General features: G+C 42.6%; 1 protein-coding gene across 5 annotated transcripts; it reads right to left on the bottom strand.

Annotated features, from left to right (window-relative positions):
- Positions 1–1259: 1259 nt before the first annotated feature.
- Positions 1260–14387, bottom strand: LSM6 (LSM6 homolog, U6 small nuclear RNA and mRNA degradation associated). Of its 5 annotated transcripts, none has more exons than XM_037897357.2 (4): positions 14237–14387; positions 10599–10710; positions 3580–3693; positions 1260–1567 (listed from the first exon to the last, which is right to left on the bottom strand). In XM_037897357.2, the coding sequence occupies exons 2-4, from the start codon at positions 10690–10692 to the stop codon at positions 1533–1535; spliced, it is 243 nt and encodes an 80-aa protein (XP_037753285.1). In that variant the 5' UTR covers positions 10693–10710; positions 14237–14387; the 3' UTR covers positions 1260–1532. The 5 variants fall into 5 exon arrangements, with proteins under 5 accessions (XP_037753285.1, XP_037753286.1, XP_043401708.1 ...); XM_037897358.2 differs by having other exon boundaries at positions 14250–14365; XM_043545773.1 differs by having other exon boundaries at positions 14233–14347.
- Positions 14388–20262: the final 5875 nt, after the last annotated feature.

Genomic DNA, 20262 nt, shown 5'->3' with positions numbered 1-20262 from the left:
CCTGTTGGTATTTGGGGAGAATGGGCCACTGTAATATTCACACAATTGTTTGGTGCTCATTCATCCACAACTCAGAAGTATTTGTTGTTCCTGAAGACAGCATAAACTGCTCAGAGAATAAAGCAAGGTTTCAGAAAACTCATTAACAAATTGGTTAAACAACCTCAGCATGAGGTACATTACCCAAAGTTGTAACCTTGCACTGAACAACAGAAAAGCATTAAGTACTGGGTATTAGTGCAATTTTCCACTCTGATTTTGCTTCATAGGTACCCTAAAGCTATTTATTGCAATCAAGCAGAAATTAAAGAGAAAGTATTTTATAAGCTAGTAAGTAGCCATCCAGAACGTAGCTGAGTTTACTCACTGAGCTTTGACTTAATCTCTTAAAGTTGCTGTGGGACACAGGCATGGTTTTTTACTTCATTGCTTGTGCAGCAATTCCTCTCTCTCTCCCCCCCCCCCCATCCTGCTGACACACTCTATGCTGAGAGCTTGATATTTGTTCATATTGCTGGCTAGCACGCAGTTGAAGGATGGAAGGGGCTGAGTGGTATAAGAAAGGGGTGGGAATAATGAAAAAACATGAACAGGACACACAATGTGTTTATGTACATACACAGCACTGAGACTAACAGCCTCACCCGATGAGCAATCTGAAAAAAGCTTTAGATGTATTTTAAAATAAAACCAATTTTAACTTTTTAAAAACTTCATTATTGTGTTGGTGGGGAGAAGAGAAAGAAGGAAAGAAAACAAAGTAACTGCAATCTGGAGGAAAGAAAGTTGCTAGGATTTGAAGTGACCTACTGGTTCTGTTGGCATACCAACGAAAGAGCTGTTCACTTGTGTGACTGACTTCTATAGCTGCCACAGTGTTAATCCCTTGGGCTTTTCTTCCATCTGATTCAATTCTTTCCCTGCCCCCATTGTTGAAGTATTGCTGTTACATCCCCTATTCAAATTGATAATTCAAGGGTTTGGGGCCAATTTTGCCAGTCAGCAGCTGAACTTTTTACCCTGTTGACTCTTAGTGTAATTCAGTATTTAAACTTGGCCCTATTTTTTTCCCCAAGTGGGCCACATTATTTTCAACAAAGCATTTATATAGCTGAGGGAGGGGAGTTACAATTATCACCTGGCCAACGCTATAAAGTTCCAATGTGGGATAATTCTCAAAACCCTCATTTTCCACTCTGTGGTACCAGAAGTAACCTAACACTGCTTCAAATTTATCTTGTAGCAATACATACATGACATACTTTTCCATTTTTTATTTAATTCTGCACAGTGTAACAAAGCACTTTTTCACAAATCAAGTGTTCAGGAAAGTTTACAATTGTATTTTGGTAGTTTGGAATTTAAAAAAACCCTTCTCTCCACAGTCACTGCAGTAAATCCAGCTTTACAGCAAATAACAGAAATATTTAAACAGCTGTATTGTTCAACCAAGAATTACTAACTACAAATCAAACAGTTCTCATCATTTAGGAAAAAATGCAGCAGTACAAAACATCTCTCTTTACGCATCTTCACATCCTCCTCTTCTGTGTGCTTATATACAGAACTGTGAAAAGGAAGAAGTGAAACGTTATAAAATTCCGTACATAAGGTGCCTTGTTTACCCTATCAATTAAATCAGGAAATGTAAAAGTTGAAGTTCCAACAGCAATATTACCTGAGTCAAACTACATATACATAGTTTCGATTTCAGTTTTCCTTGTTGAACACTTAGTTTAATATATTACTTTGTCAAATTGTGCCCCATAATAGATAGAGGATGTACAGATAGGTTCTATAATGTGACTGTTTCTAAAACCAATTTAATTGGAACTGCCTTATGTGATGCCGAGGAGAGTCCTACCGGATTTTCAGGATGCGTAGATTAAGGGTGTTAGAAATCAGTCTTGATCTGACAACAAAAGGTTCAGGATCCTCACTCCTTTTCATTTAAAACTTTTGCAAAGGTCACAGAAACCTATGAAGTAGTCTGTACATTCCACTTACTGGGCCAGTACCAGGGTGTCTTGTGATAAAAGGTTTCCTGCAAGTTTTTAGGAAAGGGTCTCCTTTGGGGCATAGGGAAAGGAGGAGGAAGCCATGATACTTGCAGCTTGGGTGCCCAGTGTGTGAAATATTTCAGAATTAACTATGCTCTCAAACTGAGGTGTCTCATTTCTCAGCTCAACCTGTTTTCTAGAGTCTATCACAGCCCACCCAATAATGAGACGTGGGGTAAGACTTCTCGCTACCTCACTATCATCCAGGTTCTTCCCTGAGCCTTTCAAACATGCTCTTATTTCCAAGTCTTAAAAAAAAAAAAAAAAAAAAAAAGGGGGGGGGGGGGGGGGAAGAGGGAGGGAAGAGGTGAAATGGAGGCAAAAAACCCTTGACCATAGTTGCTTCAACCTCACTTATCCAAATTCTGTAAGAGATGCCTGGCCAACCCTCAAGGTGACTTCTCTATTCTCAGCCTCCTATTAAGACAAAGACTGTCTAATTTCTCTCTTTCTCATGGGCTCTGTGCTCTTCTTGTTTTCCTCTTTCTGTCCTCGCCTGTGGATGTCCACAGAGTTCAGTTCCTGGCCCTCTCCTTTTTTCCTCTTCACATTTTGCTCCTGGGTGACTTCATCCATTCCTGTGCCTTCACTTCCCTTCTCTACACTGATTCTTCTGCACATGTGATCTCTGCTCCTCTGTTCATTCTTGAATCTTTGCCCACAACCACCTCCCAACCTCTCTTCCTGGCATTTCTTGCTACCAGGGTGAAAGGTATGGCTATAATACAAATACCTCCATCTCAAGGGGTTGGGTTACACTACCATTATCCCTCAATACAGTTAAAGATGGGCCATTTTGTAGTGGGGATAGGACCGTAACTGTCTTTGAACCACACTAAAATTTATGTATCTAGTTGCTTATACTCCACCTATTTCCATGGTAGCTGAGCCTTGGAAAGTCTCATTATAATGTGTCATGGGTCAGTGTTAATTATTGCAATCTTTTTGAATGAGAGTAAAGTCTTCACCTGTAAGCACAGTCTTAAATTATTAATAAGCTGCATCAGACAGTTAAGTTAGTCAACATTCAGTTTTGGACAATCAAACTGAGCGTATATGACAGTGCAATCAATATCCACAGAACCCTATAAATGTACACACTGCTTTACAGAGCAAGACATGATAAGCTCTGTGAAACAAGGGACACCTAGATAGACAAGACAGGTCTGGTGAATGTTATTGACTGGCTGACTAAGAAAAGAAAGGGTCCTGTGATGGGTGGGTTAGAAGGAGGGATAGAAAAGAGAGGGTGCTTGGTAAAAGATAGGGAGAGGGGAAGGAGTCACAGGGATCAATAAGGAAGAGCATAGGACCAGAACAGCGGAGCAGGAGGAAATAAGAACACAGATGGTAGGTAAAAGAAAGATTATGTAAGGCCTCTTGCAAGAGTAAAAAGTTTGAAATGGATGTGGCTGGAGACAGGCAGTCACCTAATTTTATTTTCATACATGCCTCAAATTAAAAATTCCATGCCAAAAAACAAATCCGAATCAAGAGTATTGCAAGGAGGGAGAGTTACCATTATTTCCTCGGATAAATGCATCCCCATATTTGTTCTTTAATTGACCATTTACATATTCTTCTGTCTGCTCCAGAGCTATGTTCATATACCCATCCAGGCAAGCCAGGACACCTGAAGACATTAACAAGTTTTAAAAAATTTAAAAAACAAAACAAAAAATTAGATTTAAAAAATCAGGGTAAACATAAATCTGACAGTTTTTTATTCTTCAAACACAACTCAAACCTCTCTTTCTAGATAAACTGCTCTGATTAACTGAAACATACAGTCTCCTCTAAGCCAATTAGAAAGCAGGTCAACAATGGTACAATGAAAAATTGTCACCATATCCTCATCATCCATCAGGTAGTGATTAAATCTTCATCAATGCTCCGTAAATGAAAAATATTGCTTGTGATAAAACAGAACTCTGTCACAAGATCAATGGCTTCTGCTCTGAAAGTTGAAAATGGTGCAATTCATTTATGTATTAGCAAGAGATGAGTGGTCCTTAATATTCTACAGAAGAGCCCCATGTATTAGAAAGGAACTGGGCACACTGAATTTAGCTAGAAAAATGAATGGAAAGTCTATATAAAAGAGGCTGAGTTTTTTATCTAAATGACATGTCAGAGACATCATGGTGTTTAAGGCCAGAAGGGACAACCAGATCATCTAGTCTGACCTTCTGTATATCACAGAACCACCAACATTCCCCATCACTGGCACTAAACTGAAATTAGATGAAAGTATTATAGACCACAGGAGATTAGACTATTATGTGCCACAGGCAGAGAACAGAAGGGACTGAGGTGCACCAGAGCCCAAGGTCCCACACAACGGCAGGGAAATGATTAAGTGAGATATATCCAGATAACTGTGGCAAATGATCCACACCCACATGCTGCAGAGAAAAGCAAAAAACTTCCAAAGTCATTGCCAATCTGACCTGGGGGAAAATCCTTCACGACCCCTCAAACAAAGACCAGTTAAACCCTAAGCAGGTAAGCAAAAACCAGCCAGCCAAGGAGCAGAGAGTAAGCAAGCTCGGTGCCTCTCAGAGCCCTGGTCCCCCTTGTCCAATGTCCCATTTCCAGCCAGGCCCATCCCACAAGCTTCAGAGAAAGGAGATTTAAAAACACCAACAACAAACAGAAGATATGAGGTTTGTGGGGGTATGAATCCCTTCCTGACTCCTGCAGGTGGCTGGCTAAAATCCTGAAGCATGAGCTTTTAGGAACATAAAACAAGCTGGAAATAAGCCTCAGGACTCTTGGGTCCTACCCCCTACCATCACAAGCTACCCTGTCTTACAATCACACTCAAATTTGTCCATCTCTTTCTTAAAGCTCATTAAGTCGTTTGGCCCACAACTCCTATGGGAGGGTGATTCAGAACCTCACTCCTGTGATAGTTACAAGCCTTCTTCTAATTTCCAGCCTGTATTTGTTCACAGCCAGTTTATAGCCATTTGTTCTTGTGCCAACATTCACAGATTCTAAGGCCAGAAAGGACCATTTGTGACCATCTAGTCTGACCTCTGGTATAGCACAGGCCATAGAACTTTCCCAAAATAATTCCTGGAGCAGATCTTTTAGAACATCCAATCTTCATTTAAAAATCGTCAGTGATGGAGACTCCACCATGACCCTTAGTAAATTGTTCCAAAGGTTAATTGCTCTCCCCACTGAAAATTTACACCTTATTTAAAGTCAGGGGTGGCGAGTTGTATGGGCCCATGGTGCCTGGCCTCCAGAAATATTCAGGGCTGGGGGCCCTGCTCCACCAATGTTTGGAGCTGGGTCTCTCCCCTCCCCCGGAGCATCCCCCCCACAAGCCCCGGGAGCGTCCCTGCCTGAATGAAAGCGGTGCGGCTCTCCCTTGCCTGCCTGCACTGGTGGCTGCTCCTGCTGCCTAAGGCTACAGCACAAGAGCAGAGCTGGCGGCAGGCTGAGGCAGCTGGCTGTTGCTGAATCTCAGGAGGGGGAGAGGGAGAAGGCATAAACATGCTTGGCAGTCCTCCCCCTGCACCCACCAGGAGGAGACACTGAGGGAGCTTCCTTCCGGCAGGAGATATCTGGAGTGGACCTCACTCACCTGAGCAGCTGCTGTGGCTTCAATGAGTGTTTGATCCTGTTATCCGCACCGCCCTGCCACCATTCCTGCCCAACGCTGGGCAAGGGGCAGCCCCATCCCCCACCCCAGTGAGGCTATGGTGAGGGGCAGCAGGGGAGGAAGGAAGCCAAATGTGATGGCAGTCCCCTCTCCTAAGTGCTGCACCCCACCACCCCCTCCCAGAGCCTGCACCCGCACCCCTTTCCCACACCCCCCCTCCAGCCCCCAAACTCCCTCCCAGAACCTGCACCCCCTTCCTAAGCACCCCTCCCGCCCCCGAACTCCCTCCCAGAGCCTGCACCCCTCACCCCCTCTTGCATCCCCTGCCCCAGCCCAACTCCCTCCCAGAGCTTGAACCCCCACCCCCTTCCCACACACCCTCTCCTACCCCCAAACTCCCTCCAAGAGCCTTCACCCCTCACCCACTCCTGCACCCCACCCTCTGCCCCAGCCCAGAGCCTGCACCCAGCACCCAAACTCCATCTGAGAGCCCGCACCCCAGACTCCATCCCAGAGCCCAACCTCTCAACTGTCCTATGCCCCAATCCCCTGCCCCAGCCGAGGGCCTGTACCTCAGACCTCCTCCCCCGACCCAAACTCCCTCACAGGGCATTAGGCAGGTGGGGGGGGGGGCGCGGAGTTGAGGGGGGAGCCCTCTGGGCCTTCTGGGCACCACCAAAATTTCTACAAACCTGACGCCTGTTTCCAGTCTGAATTTGTTCAATTTCAACTTCTAGCAATTGAATCATGTTATACCTTTCTCTGCTAGACAGAAAAGCCCATTATTAAATATTTGCTCCCTAGGTAGATTCTTATAGACTGTAACCAAGTCATCCCTTAACCTTCTCTTTGCCATGATAAATAGATTGAGCTCTTTGAGTTTAACATTATAAGGCATGTTTTCTAATCCTTTAATCATTCTCCTGGCTCTTCTTCCCCTCCAATTTATCACCATCCTTCCTGAACTGTGGGCATCAGAACTATATGCCAGTGCTAAATACAGATGTAAAATAATCTCTTTTATCTTACTCAAGATTCCCATGCTTATGTGTCCCAGGATCACATTAGCTCTTTTGTCCACAGTGGGAGTTCATGTTCAGCTGATTATCCACTAGAACCCCCAAATCTTTTTCAGAGTCAATGCTTCATACAACTGAGTTCTCCATCTGTAAGTATGGCCTACATTCTTTGTTACCAGATGTATACATTTATATTTATCTATATTAAAACACACTGTCTGCTTGTGCATAGTTTACCAAGTAATCTAGACTGTTCTGACTCAGTGACCTGTCCTCGTCATGATTTACTGTTTCTCCAATTCTTGTCATCTTTATCAGTGATAATTTTATGTTTTTTTCCAAGTCACTGATCAAGATGTTAAATAGCGTAGGGCCAAGAACTGATCCCTGCACGATCCCACGGGAAGAACACCTACATGATGATGATATCCCATCTACAGTTACATTCTGAGACCTATCATTGAGCTAGTTTTTAATCCATTTAATGTGTGCCATGTTAATTTTATATCATTCTAATTTTTTTAAAAACAAAATGTCATGTGGTACCAAGTCTGATGCTTAACAGAAGTCTAAGTATATTATGTCAACACTATTACCTTTGTCAACCAAACTTGTAATCTGATCAAAAAAAATCAACTTAGTTTGACGGGATCAATTTTCCATAAACCCATGTTAATTTGCATTAATTACACTCTTTCTGTTAGGTTTTTTTTAAATTAATCGAGCCCTGTATCAGCCTCTCCATTATCTTGGCTGAGACTGATGTCAGGCTGACAGGTCTATAATTACCCGGGTCATCCCAATCACCTTTTTAAAAACGGCATAACATTAGCTTTCTTCCAGCCTCCTGGAACTTCCCCAGTGATCCAAGTCTTATTGAAAAGCAACATTAACAGTCCAGAGGTCACCTCAGACAGCTCTCTTAGTCCTTTAGTTTAAATAAATAACTTCAATATCCATGAAGTGATCACCTTAATATAGGATAGCATAATGCCCCATAATATGCCACATTTTATAACAATTTTGATCTACAATATCTTTAAAGAAAAAACTTTTTTGACCGGCAGCTGTTATCTTCATGCTATAAATTACACATTTCAATAAACTTCTCAACATTTTTCTTGAACACAACTCAGCTAAAATTGTAGTAACTGACATATTTACTTTTAAAAATACTATATATTTTTATTTCAATATAATTAAGTTTGCAATATTTTAAAATGCACACATTTTTAAACATGCCACAGGCATCGATTTTCCAAAACAGTTATACAGTTTAGTTACTGGATCACGAAGAAAAATTCCCTGCCCTTTAGTACTTTATTTTCTTGAATTTAAACAAATGAATACAAAACCAATGTTGCTTTTAAAAAAATAAATAACCTCTTTTCCCACTTTTCTCTTAGTCCTCTTCTGCACTGCACTCTATATACAGAATGCACTTTCTGAGCTGGTCCACTAAGCCCCTTAAATCCCTCCTCAAGATCTGCTTCTTTTGTGACACCCATGAATCCCAGTTTCTTCAAAAGAGCTCCACCAGCATGGAACTCAAGGCAGGATTAGGATTTTAGCCATCTACTTATGTATTCTGTTTACTTAATAAACAAATTGTTCATTTATGTAGAGGAAGGGGTTTAATGTTGGGAGGAACAGGTGCTAGGGACACTAGAACTGAAGCTTGAGGATAATTTGAAGAACTATTTAAAAAAAATTTTTTTTTTGTTAAAACACACTAAATTTGCAACTAGTAAGATGTGTGCCTTGTCACACTGGCCTTTTTGTATGTTGTATCCCTTCCCCTACTACTCATCATTTTTGTTGTCTTAGACTGTATTCTTTAGGGTTGGGACTATGCTTTCCTCTGGGATCGGAAAACATCTGGTACTTTTTGGGTTCTAAATAATTATTATAATTTAACTGTATAACTGTCTGGATTAAAGAACAGCAATGTGGAAAAACAGTCCAGTTTGATTCTCCTCTAGCACATATCCCCACATCTCAGCAGTGCTACTGTAAGATCTTCCATTAAATAACTGGGAATTTGAACTCTCCTGCCAACTTTTATGGTCTTAGGATCACATTTTCCTAAGTGTTTTTCTTTCTTCTCTTTCCACACAAATATGAGAAATTGACTGACTACACACAAAGTGCTGTTAACTGCACGAAATAAATAAAATGAAAGGTTTTCCCCCCTCTGATCTCTGTTTTAGTAATCTCAGGAATTACTTTTAACAATAGCAGGTAAAAAATAATTTCACACAAGTGAGACTAAAGTTGACTACATACCCTTTAAAAATATCACTCAGTATGCCTTAAATGGCAGTGTTTTCACAGCCTTTTTTGTTCCTAGTATGCATTCAGGCTTATTTCATTCTCTCTTCTTCCCCCTTGTATTTTTCCACTCTACTAACAGGACTGGCATAAAATGTTATCATTACCCAACCTCCTATTTACATTTTAAATGTATATATACACACACAGAGGCAAGCAAGTCACACACTGTAATTTACCAAATATGGTTTGTGCTTTTTCATGGCCTCTTTCCTTAAATGTGTCATTCACTTGGCACAGAATTGAGACATTTTGACATTTTTTAATATACAGTCATATCTGCATTAGGTGATATTTGTCAAAAAAGTACAATTAGCAACATGGCCTAGAAACAGAAGTAGATAAATTTGTTGACAAATTTGTAACAAGAGTTTGGAATCCTTTTTGAACAAAAAGTTTTAAGGAATTTCACAAATCTAGCTTACATTATAGTTTCATGTACTATAATAAATCCCTAAGTAAATTTTCCTCACCACAACACATGCGCTATTCTCTCAAATAGTGTACAGTGAAGTCAGCTGAGTTATACCTATGTAAAAACTGGTGTGATCAGTATCTGGCCCATAACATTTAAATATTTGAAGCACTCAGTAAAATAGTTTTGGGCCAGATACTGATCACACCAGTTTTTACATAGGTATAACTCAGCTGACTTCACTTTACAGCCAGTCCCCTCTTCCTCACTGAAAGCAAGCAGTGAGATATAAACCTCTGACGACACTGCTTTAAAAAAAAAAAAAAAAAAAAAAAAAAAAAATCAGGGAGCCAACAGACCTATTCTGGTTTAAGTCACGCTGGTACACTAGACCTGTAAGAGAAGATTCTCCTTGATAATCCTATGAGAGGATAAGTCCATGACTAACTTGGATTTTCAAAAGCATTTAAGGGATGTTAGAACAAGAATCCCACTTAGAGCCATTAGAACTTTTGCTCCTACATTACTTAGGTTCTTTTAAAAAAAATCCCACTCTGAGGCCTCAATCCAACATTTAAACATATGCATAACTCAAGGGGATTCGAAATTTCTATGCTGGGAGCCTACACTGCTTCTTTCAAGACCACTGACCTAGACAAATGGTTTTAATCAAACTAAACACGTTTTTTTTTTCCATCAGCAATTTGTCCAGACTTATTTATTTAACATTATGCCACCCTTTCCCAAATCTAAAATTGGCTATTCTAACACTTCAGATCACTGCACTACTATCTGGGATCCCCAGTTCAAGATTCCCAACCAAAATTCTCTCTGGAGCTTACGTAAATCACTAAAATGAACATGTCACTCTGGGGCCACAGTATACAGGAATTGCACCAGTCACAACACGAACTTGAGAATCCAACTCAAGCTATTATTACTATAGCAATAATTCCTGATATATGCAAGCCATCATATGAACACAGCCTCAGAACGCAAATACAGGTACCAAGAAATTAACATTCCTGCAAAGTTCTCTTGCTTTTATTAGTTATGGGACAGTCATTGTTTTAAAGTTAAGCACTGAGGGAGGAAGGGACAAATACAAACAGTGAGAATGTAGACATTCATTAAGGGAGAGAGTGGGGAGAACTTACCTCGATAATCAACTCCAGAATTTAACTTTACAACAACAGGCCTTCCTATAATTTGTTTTAAGAAGTCACTAGGGGTTTGCTTCCGGAGACTCATTGTGATAGTCCTGGTGGGCTGGGAGGGAAAAAATGTTTAGATAAATAACTCAAATACAGATCTTAAAACATATATTCAACTAAGACAGGCAGTCTTGTGGCTCTCAAAGTGTTCAGCAGGGAAAAAATATCAAAATGGATAAAAGTGAAATCTGCAGAAAAAGAGGACAGACTTAAAACTGCAGTTCCACAGCCATAGCATGAAACATTCCATTTAACTTTTTTGCAGTTTCTGAAATTCTTAATAGGAATCCTCATATGTTTTTCTGTTAAACATCTGTTCACCATGCTGTGCCTCTTGCAAACCTCCAATGTAGCCAGCAAAGGCTTTTCTTTTCCATAACACCTTTCGTTACAGCAGCTTTACTTGAATTATGGAATCAAGAATAGTTAATGAGTGTTTCATATCTAAAAAAAAAAATACAGTTATATGCAGACTGCTATGTTAAAATGGAAAGAGCAAGGAGACTGTGTTAAAAGTAAAATTCTGGCCACGATTCTGATCTTAGTTACACTAATGAAAGTCAAGAATAATTTGGCTGAAGTCACTCTCTCAAACTTAATGAAGTTACACACTGGTGTGAGAGTTCAGAATAGAGCCACTGTATATCATGTACACAACATATAGAAATAATCAGTACATGAGTATGTATTGTGCATGCTTTACATTCAGTTAAAAACATACTGAGAACTGATCTGTATTATCAACTCATCTACAAAGTTTCACTTTTCGAAACAAAGCTAACAGCAGCAAATAAAACTACTAAAACAAAACTCTAAACATAAGAAACATTTTAAAGACGTTTTTATACAAAAGACCAAAGAAGTATCTGAACATGACTATTCTCTTTACTGACTTTTACTTTAAAAATAAATAAATAAAAAGCAAAAGTAGTTTCTAAAACTAATGTCTAGCATCACACACAGCCTACATGAACCACCTAGCTCCCCCCACAAAGGCTCAGGTTTAGTGTACTAGTTTTTCCAATATAAAGACTTCCACAGAATGGGGAGCGAGAAGGAAGAGGGAATGCAAAACTTAGCATGTCAGAGTCCTGGATGTGCAGAAGCTTTTCTTAATGGATTTAATATTACTGCAATGGGCACAATAGTAAAATCAGTATGGTGTGTCTGCAAATGCATGTATATATCTTTTATTAAAGGAAAGGCCACAATTTTAGGTCTACCAGCATGTTATTTTACTTGCTGACGTTAAGTTCACTGCTAATTTTCAGTATGATGTAAATTCAACAATCAAGTTTTAGAACTCATTAAAAATATTACGTAAGTTCATACTGGAAAGTCTACTCAGGAACACTCCCACATTATTTGTAAAAAGAAAAGTAGTACTTGTGGCACCTTAGAGACTAACAAATTTATTTGAGCATAAGCTTTAGTGACCTACAGCTCACTTCATCGGAGCTGTAGCTCATGAAAGCTTATGCTCAAATAAATTGGTTAGTCTCTAAGGTGCCACAATTACTCCTTTTCTTTTTGCGAATACAGACTAACAAGGCTGCTACTCTGAAACCTATTATTATTTGTATTATACTAGCATCTAGAGATCCCAACTGAATTTGGGGCTCCATTATGCTATGCACAGTACAAACTATACTGCAAGGGAAAGTCCCCGAAAACTTACAATCTAAATATACAAGACAGCCAATTTGTATTAACACCATAAGCAATCTGATCATTTTTAGAGAAGTAATCAGAAAAGACAGCTGTTCATTCTGGTTCAGCATGATTTCTAAATGTAGATTACAGGTCCTTCTATCACAGCATCTTGCCACACTATTTTCAATTACCCACATTAACCATTGGACAGCCATACTCAGAAAAACTTTTACCACTTTCACGTGTTTTAAACGCAGTAGTCAATTAAAAGTATGAATTGTCCTGGGTCATTGTACTTCTTCAGTAGTCAGAATACATATTATCCAGTCTATTCTTATATCTGGGCTAGGTTTTTGTATGTGAATTCTAACATCCCTTTTCTACTTCTCAACTTCTAAATGAGTTAAGACATGACCAGCAACTCTGTAAAACTGTTTCTCAGCTTCCAGGGCAGAAGGATAGGACTAGTAAGCCACAGAACCTTGACTGAAGCCAATGGTGTGAAATGACTTTATTGATCAAAGATGAAGGCCGAACACCTTAATTTTAATTCCTAGGTCTTTAAGATAACACTTCTCTATTAGATGGGGGGGTGGAGGGGAGGTGTCAAACTTTTGTACCATGTGGACGGCATAGTGTTTCATGAACCACTTCCCTTTCTGTTGCGATTACACACCATCATCTGTGTGTCAACTATAGCAAAAGATACAGAAAAAAATACTGAGTGTATTTAATGTATTTTAACAGTCTAAGGGCTGGTCTGCACTTGAAAGTTAGGTTGACTTAACTATGTTACTCAGTTCTGTGTGGCTCAGGGACACACAATCTTTAAATGTGTAGATTTGTCAACATCAAGCAAACTCTGTGATATACAAATAAATACAAATAAGATAAAGATCCAACAAAACTTCCTTACTTTATATAAAAATGCATAACACCATCACAAGGGAAGCAGTAGAGACCCCATTGATTAGAAGATTTTAAAAGTTCTTGAGAATATTGCCGAGGTAACAATTTTGCATTACATGAATAGGCACATGTATTGGCTTACTTTTTCATCTCTCATTTAGGATACTTCAGATCAGGAATGGTAATGCAGATTTTAATGGGACTTTACACATTGTCACTCATCCAGTAACAGTTACATTGAATTTAGGTGTACCACATAGAAAACCCCCAGCAAATGGAACAAGCTATGAAAAATACAGACTATATGTAAAAATACCAGCCAAAGGCTGACACTGCAACAGCTCAGAAATAGAGAAGAGAACCCCAAGCGAGAACAGCCGCCCCTGGTGGGCACGGGGTGGTGATGGACTTGGGCAGGCTCTACTACCCACCATCCACCCTGCTTTGTGGGCTGCTCCACCCCACTTAGTTAGATCCTTTCTGGGCTTCACAATGGAGGGGAGCAAAAGGGCCTGTGCAAAGCCAAACGCTATGACGGGATGCAGCTACCGTCCAACCCTCCCTGTAAGGTACTGGGGCTCCTCTCGCTGTTAGCGCGCCCAGCCTGACCCTACACCCCTCACTCGGGACACGCAGCTCCCTCGAACCCAACAGGGCTGCAAGCGGCGGTGGCAGGCCCGGGGCGTTGAATTCAGCTGTGGAACCGCTGCCCGATCAGCCCCACTCCGCTCCCGGGGCCGCCGCCGCGCCCCCCAAGCAGCGATTTTACTCCGAGCCCCAGCGGCTGCTCGGGCCGTTTTCGGGCAGGGCCCGGCGCGGAGCCGCACGCGCCTTTCGCTGCAGCAAGATCCTCCCGCCCCCCGGACCGCGCGGGGCCCCGGCGCACGCAGGGAGCGAGGGGCAGAGGAGCCGCGCCCCGGCTGCGCGCGGCGGCCCTGACCACGTGGAGCCCGTGCGGACACAGCGGCCCGGGCGCGCGGCGGCCACCTCCCTGCCGCCCCGAGCTCCCGCGCACCCACCTCGCTCGCTCACCCGCGCCCTGTCCGCCGGCGGCGGCCGCTCAGTCGGCCAGTTCCCAAGCGAAGCGAGGGACTGACAGCGCTCGCAACCAATCAACGCCCCCTCCCAGACTTCCGGCTCCGCTACGGTCAGGTGGCTGAGCCAAAACACCCAACAAACCGAGCGCGCGTTTGGCGAGGGGCGGGGGAGCGTTTGGTCCTGGGGGTTGCTGGCCAGTGCTTGGGTTTGAAGGGTCCTCTGCCCTTCAGCCGCCGCTGCCAAGTCTCTGCGGCAGGTACCCGTCCCTCCAGCTCCCCACCTGCCCTGCTGCCCCTGCCAGCCTGGGGCGAGCTCAGTACTGACCGGGGCCTAGCCAGAGACCAGGTCAGCTGTCTGTCCGATTTGCTCAAACTAGGCATGAGTCTTGTAAGAGTGCAGGTGTCAGAGGAGCAGCCGTGTTAGTCTGCGTTCGCAAAAAGAACAGGAGGACTTCTGGCACCTTAGAGACTAACCAATTTATTTGAGCATAAGCTTTCGTGAGCTACAGCTCACTTCTGCTTCGAGTCTGGTGTCCCTAGCCTCCGTTTGCCAAAAGCTGGGAATGGGTGACGGGATGGATCCCTTAATGACTCCCTGTTCTGTTCCTTCCCACTGGGGCACCTGGCACTGGCTACTGTCGGCAGACAGGATACTGGGCTAGATGGACCCTTGCTCTGACCCAATAGGGCCGTTCTTATGTTCTTATGACTCTATGAAATGCTTGTACGAGGGGGACATGTGACTACCCCACATGTCTTCTCTGGCCCCTTTCCCACTCCCCCATGTCTCCCACACCTGCTCCAAGCCACACCCACCTTGCCCCCACTCTTCTCACAGCTCCTTCCCCTCTTACTTCTCCCATCGCCTCCCCGCTGTGGGCATGGCGTGGGCCAGAGCAGGTAACTGCGGCTGCAGGCGAGGAAGGGACGGGACTCGGCTTCCCTGTGCTATCTCCAGCAGAGCTGCTGCCAGCCCCATCTCTGGTCCCTGCTCTGGGTACCTCCTAGTGGGGCTCAGCTAGGGTGACCAGGTGTCTGGTTTTCGACCTGGACAAAAAGGGACCCTAGTGGCTCCGGTCAGCACAGCTGACCGGGCCGTTAAAAGACCGATCAGCGATGCTGCAGCGCTAAGGCAGGCTAGTCCCTACCTGTCCTGGGGCACTACACTGCACCCCAGAAGCGGCCAGCAGGTCCGGCTCCTATTCTGGGGGAGCACGGGGCTCCACATGCCCCTGCCCCGAGCACTGGCTCCACACTCCCATTGGCTAGGAACTACGGCCAATGGGAGCTGCGGGGCGGTGCCTGTGGGCTAGAGCAGCGCGCAGAGCTGCCTGACGCGCCTCTGCCTAGGAGCCAGACCTGCTGGCCACTTCCAGGGTGCAGCGCAGAGTCAGGACAGGCAGGAAGCCTGACTTACCGCCTCCCCCCCCCCCCCCGCCACTGCATCGCTGACTGGGAGCCGCCGGAGGTAAGCCTCCACCCCAGCCCTGAGCCCAAATCCAGAGCCCTCTCCTGCACCCCAAACCCTTCATCCCCAGCCCTATCCCAGAGCCTGCACCTCCAGATGGAGCCCTCACCCCCCCCACACCCAAACCCCCTGCCCAAGCCCAGAGCCCCCTCCCACACCCTGAACCCCTCTGCCCCACCCCCCGAGCCTGGAACTCCCTCCTGCACCCCAAACCCCTCATCCCTGGCCCCACCCCAGAGCCTGCACCCCTTCCCGCACTCTAAACCCCTGCCCCAGCCCAGTGAAAGTGAGTGAGGGTGCAGGAGAGTGAGCCACCGAGGGAAGGGGAATGTAGTGAGTGGAGGGCAGGGCCTTGGGGAAGGGGGCGTGGCCTCAGTGAAGGGGTGGGACTAGGGTGTTCGGTTTGTGTGATTAGAAAGTTGGCAACCCTAGGCTCAGCGGGAGCACAAGGTGCCTTTTCCAGGCACATCTCCATCAGCGGCACTCAGCTTGACTCCGGCCCTGACAGAAATCTGGAAGGGGGCACATGAACCCATGTGTCCTCCCCTACGTGTCACCTCTGTCTCCTGCTACATGATGACAGGGCCAAAGGATCAGTCCATCCTAACACAGGAGGTCTGTGAGAGCTGAAGGGTGTCATGTCATGCAGTTTGCTGGTGTTTCAGATATGTTTTGTTGCAATACTATTAATTTTAGAGCCATGTGAAAAGTTCTCCCTGGCCTTCACTTCTCTTTTCAGAGGCTATCATTTAAAGGGTTAATGGTACAAACTTTCAAATACACTCACTCCTTTGTCTTGTTTCTCCCACTAAGAAAGTTGTTAACTAGTCAAGTCTGAGGAGCTGGAATGTATGAAGAAGGGGTAGTGGCAAGTCGTGGTGTGAATGCCTTCCAGCCATGCTCTAACTTCTTGCACACACTCACTTATAGCTGATATTGAAAACTTTTCTAACATGTTCTATTTGCCCAACACATTTGACAGTGCTTAATATGAACTTCACTAGTATATAAAAACTCCACTTGTGTTTATTTTCAGTATTTTGTAAGTGAATGTTATGCTTCGGAAAGATTTTTGATTGACAACAGTGGAAATTTAATTCTTCTATTCATAGAGCAGGCACAGCAGCACGCAAGCTTCCTCATACTGAGTCTCCACGTGTGCCACAAACTTGTTCTGGAGAGACCTAAATTTAATCTAGTTTAATCTCTATGACCATTCGGTTCTTGTCTTCTATGGCTTCTACTGTCAATAAAGCATAATTTAGCACAATTTGTGATAATGTTTTTGTTGATGTTTTTAAATAACCAGAGCTACCACTAGAAAATTTGGCTAGTACTACAAAAGTCATTGGGGAAGGTCTTTTCAGCTGCCAGGGGGTGGGATGACTATCACTGGATGGGGGAGGGAGGGATCTGCTGATTAGCATCTTCCCCTTGCAAGCCTTCTTCTAACGTATAGAACTCCACACTTTCTTCCCAGTTAACCATAACTCCCTCCCTTGACCTCTATCCTCCTACTACTTGGAAAGATGAAGTGAGGACACAGCTGCCTCTGTACTGGATCTCTCTGAAGCAGCTGCCTTGGAATTTTTCTATAATATGGTGGGCAATGGAATCTAGTATATTCCAAATTAATCTGGGACAAAATTCATGTATGGAGTTCCACATTCCCTCTTGAGCTATATAGTATTTTGAAAATTGACCTTGAAGATCCTCCCAACCAGATAGCCAAAGTCGTGAAATTATGCAATAAACATGCTGGGAAATAACCTATAATAGTTCTCTCTTTTTGTCCTTTTAATATAATTGTCGTTTTTGCTTTTCCCATTAATAGAGAGAGAATTCTGCACAAATTTGAAGGGGTGGGGAGGAGAAAGAAGTTATCAAAATTCTAGTCGGTATATTTTCCTAATATATTGAAAGCTTCTCTGCCTCATAGCAAGAAACTTCTACTTCTTAAATCTGAGTATTTTTGCATTGAGTTAGTCCATTTCTATTTTATATCATTTGAAACTTCATCTTGTTATAGACCATAAGTCATATCTATTTTAGAATTATGACAATGCAAAAGTATTACTGATTTCTCATAAAACCACTGAGAAATCTGTCTGAATGTTCCAAGGCAGATTCACCTTTGGAGTCTACTTTCGAATTTTTTGTGTGTCTTATTCACATTTATAGAAGAAAATAACATGTAAATAGAGTTCTTATAGAGGGATAGCCATGTGAGTCTGTATCCACAAAAACAATGGGGAGCTTATGCCCAAATAAATCTGTGAGTCTTTAAGGTGCCACCAGACTCCTCATTCTTATAGAAAAATGTTGATGCAGAATATAATTTTATTACAATATTATTCCATTCTATTACAATATTATTCCATTAATGCCCAAATATTCTTGTCTCTATCTTAAGTACTCATAAGGACTCTATTACTGAAGTATTGTGTACCTCACAAGTTTTAGTATATTTATCCTGACTATACCCCGTGAGGTAGGGAAATACTATTATCTTCATTTTACAGATGGAGAACTGAGACACAGAGGAATTATGGGTGGTATTCATAGGGAGGACTCCTGGGAGCAGGGAGACCCAAGTTCAGATCCCTTCTCCACATCAGGCAGAGGGGGTGAACTTGGGTGTCCTACATCCTGGCACCACCTCCTCATTCTCTGGCTCTTTTGTGTGGGTTTAGTTGTACTCTGAGCATGCCTACTGGATGAGGCCCAAAAGGCAAGTCTAATCTGTGAATTGTGCTGTAATTGTGATGGGGCTTACTCATAAGTTAGGTGCCAAATTGCTAGTGTCAGAACTAAGGTGGTTGTGTGCATGACCAGATGCTGAAATGTAGGCACTTTGGGGACTTTCATGTGGAAATTTGGGTGCCTAGAGACTATAGGCACCAGTTGAGCAGGGGTTTTGTGAATGTCAGTGATACCTAAATTCTTCTTATGAATCCCACCCAAAGTGACTTGCCTAAGGCCACCCAGCAAGGCTGGGGCAGAGCAAGGAATTGAGTCTCCTGGTCTAGCCCCTAACCACTGGACCATGCATCATTCTCTTTAGGGTGATAGTACTAGGATAGGACTGCTTGTGTTCACTTAGAAATGTTTCTGGGATCTAGATTTGATAGTCATCCTGTCTCTTCAGTCATTATTGTATTAATAACTTATTAAATGATATATGACAAATAATAAGAGGAGAGCAGAGAGTGGAGCTTTAGAAAACAGGTTGATGAAGGTCTCCCTCTCCTCCCTCTGGAGTTATTTAACATATTTTTATTATGTTCTTGGTAACATTTTTCTCAAAGCCTAAAAAGTTTTATAAAGCAAGATCTGTGGACCTGATAAAGTTCATCTTACTGGCCCAGGAGTTCTGAAATGGGCATGGCCAAATAAATGGAGCCACATTGCAATTGGGTTGCCAGGCAATTATTGTATTATCAGGAGCCTCCAACACTGCTTGATTATATCTAATACTTGAAGCAGGAAACGAACCTAAAATAGTTATTGCTAGGGACAGCCTTGCAAAATTTAACTTGGCCACTAGTCTTCAGTATGTAATATTTTTGATGGTAAAATAGTAGTTTTCCCATTATTATTAGTCAGTATAGTAAAGACTGAGCAAAGAGATTTTGTGGGTTGCTCAATTTTCATAACAATTTTTGCAAATCTGAACAATGATATTTTGTCATTGCTGGGCTCTCCTTTTTTGTAATTTGTATTTATTTTTCTATGTTGTGTTTAAATAAATTCTGTTTGTTCATCACTCGTCTCCAGGATCCTAACTTGCAGAACCATTTAGCCTATAGGTTGCTCCCTATTCATGTTGGCTTTATATATATTTTTTCTTTTTATTTTATGCTATTCAACAGATGAAATGCCTCTGTTTTTTGTCTTTGATGTCCTATCAAGCTCACAAACAAGATAACGTTCTACCACCTCCCTAACCTGCCCTGTTTCAGGCCTGGGAATTGAGTTTGTGAACTGCACACACTGGTTGCCCCTCAGTTCAGAGTTAAAGATATTGAATCAGGAATCCAAACGCTGGTTCCCTTTCTTTGATGACTTGCAGTGTTTCCTTTAGGGCTTGAAGCTCTGTGATGAATTGACCTCAGTGCAATAAGAGGTATATTGTTGAGTATTTTGGTGTAGTGTGATTTGCATCTGGGATGAAAGACTGTTGAATTCCTAATATATTCAGAAAGATTATGTAAGCACATCTGTTAATGGGCAGCCTAAAGAATGCTACATTTTCTGAGTGACAAAGTGACCTCAGAAAGGTGGTCTTCGAAGGACTTACAAAATCCATATTTAATGAAATTTTTAATGATTTCAAAGCTTCAAAAAATGAAAATAAAATTTAGACTTCATTAGCTAACAGTTTTATCTGTTTGCGTCTCACTTATCCAAATGAAAATGGATTTAGATCTAAAACTTTGTATGTTTCAATCACAATAGATTCTTTTAAATACCATATTGCTTTATCTTTTCATCATGACCTAGGATAAAGCCTTTTCAGGTTTATAATTCAATGAAATCA

The sequence above is a fragment of the Chelonia mydas genome, chromosome 4, assembly GCF_015237465.2.
Source record: "Chelonia mydas isolate rCheMyd1 chromosome 4, rCheMyd1.pri.v2, whole genome shotgun sequence".
In the NCBI taxonomy this organism is placed as follows: domain Eukaryota; kingdom Metazoa; phylum Chordata; order Testudines; family Cheloniidae; genus Chelonia; species Chelonia mydas.
Note: the sequence above shows the minus strand (reverse complement) of the source record. Positions and strands in the feature narration are given on the sequence as shown.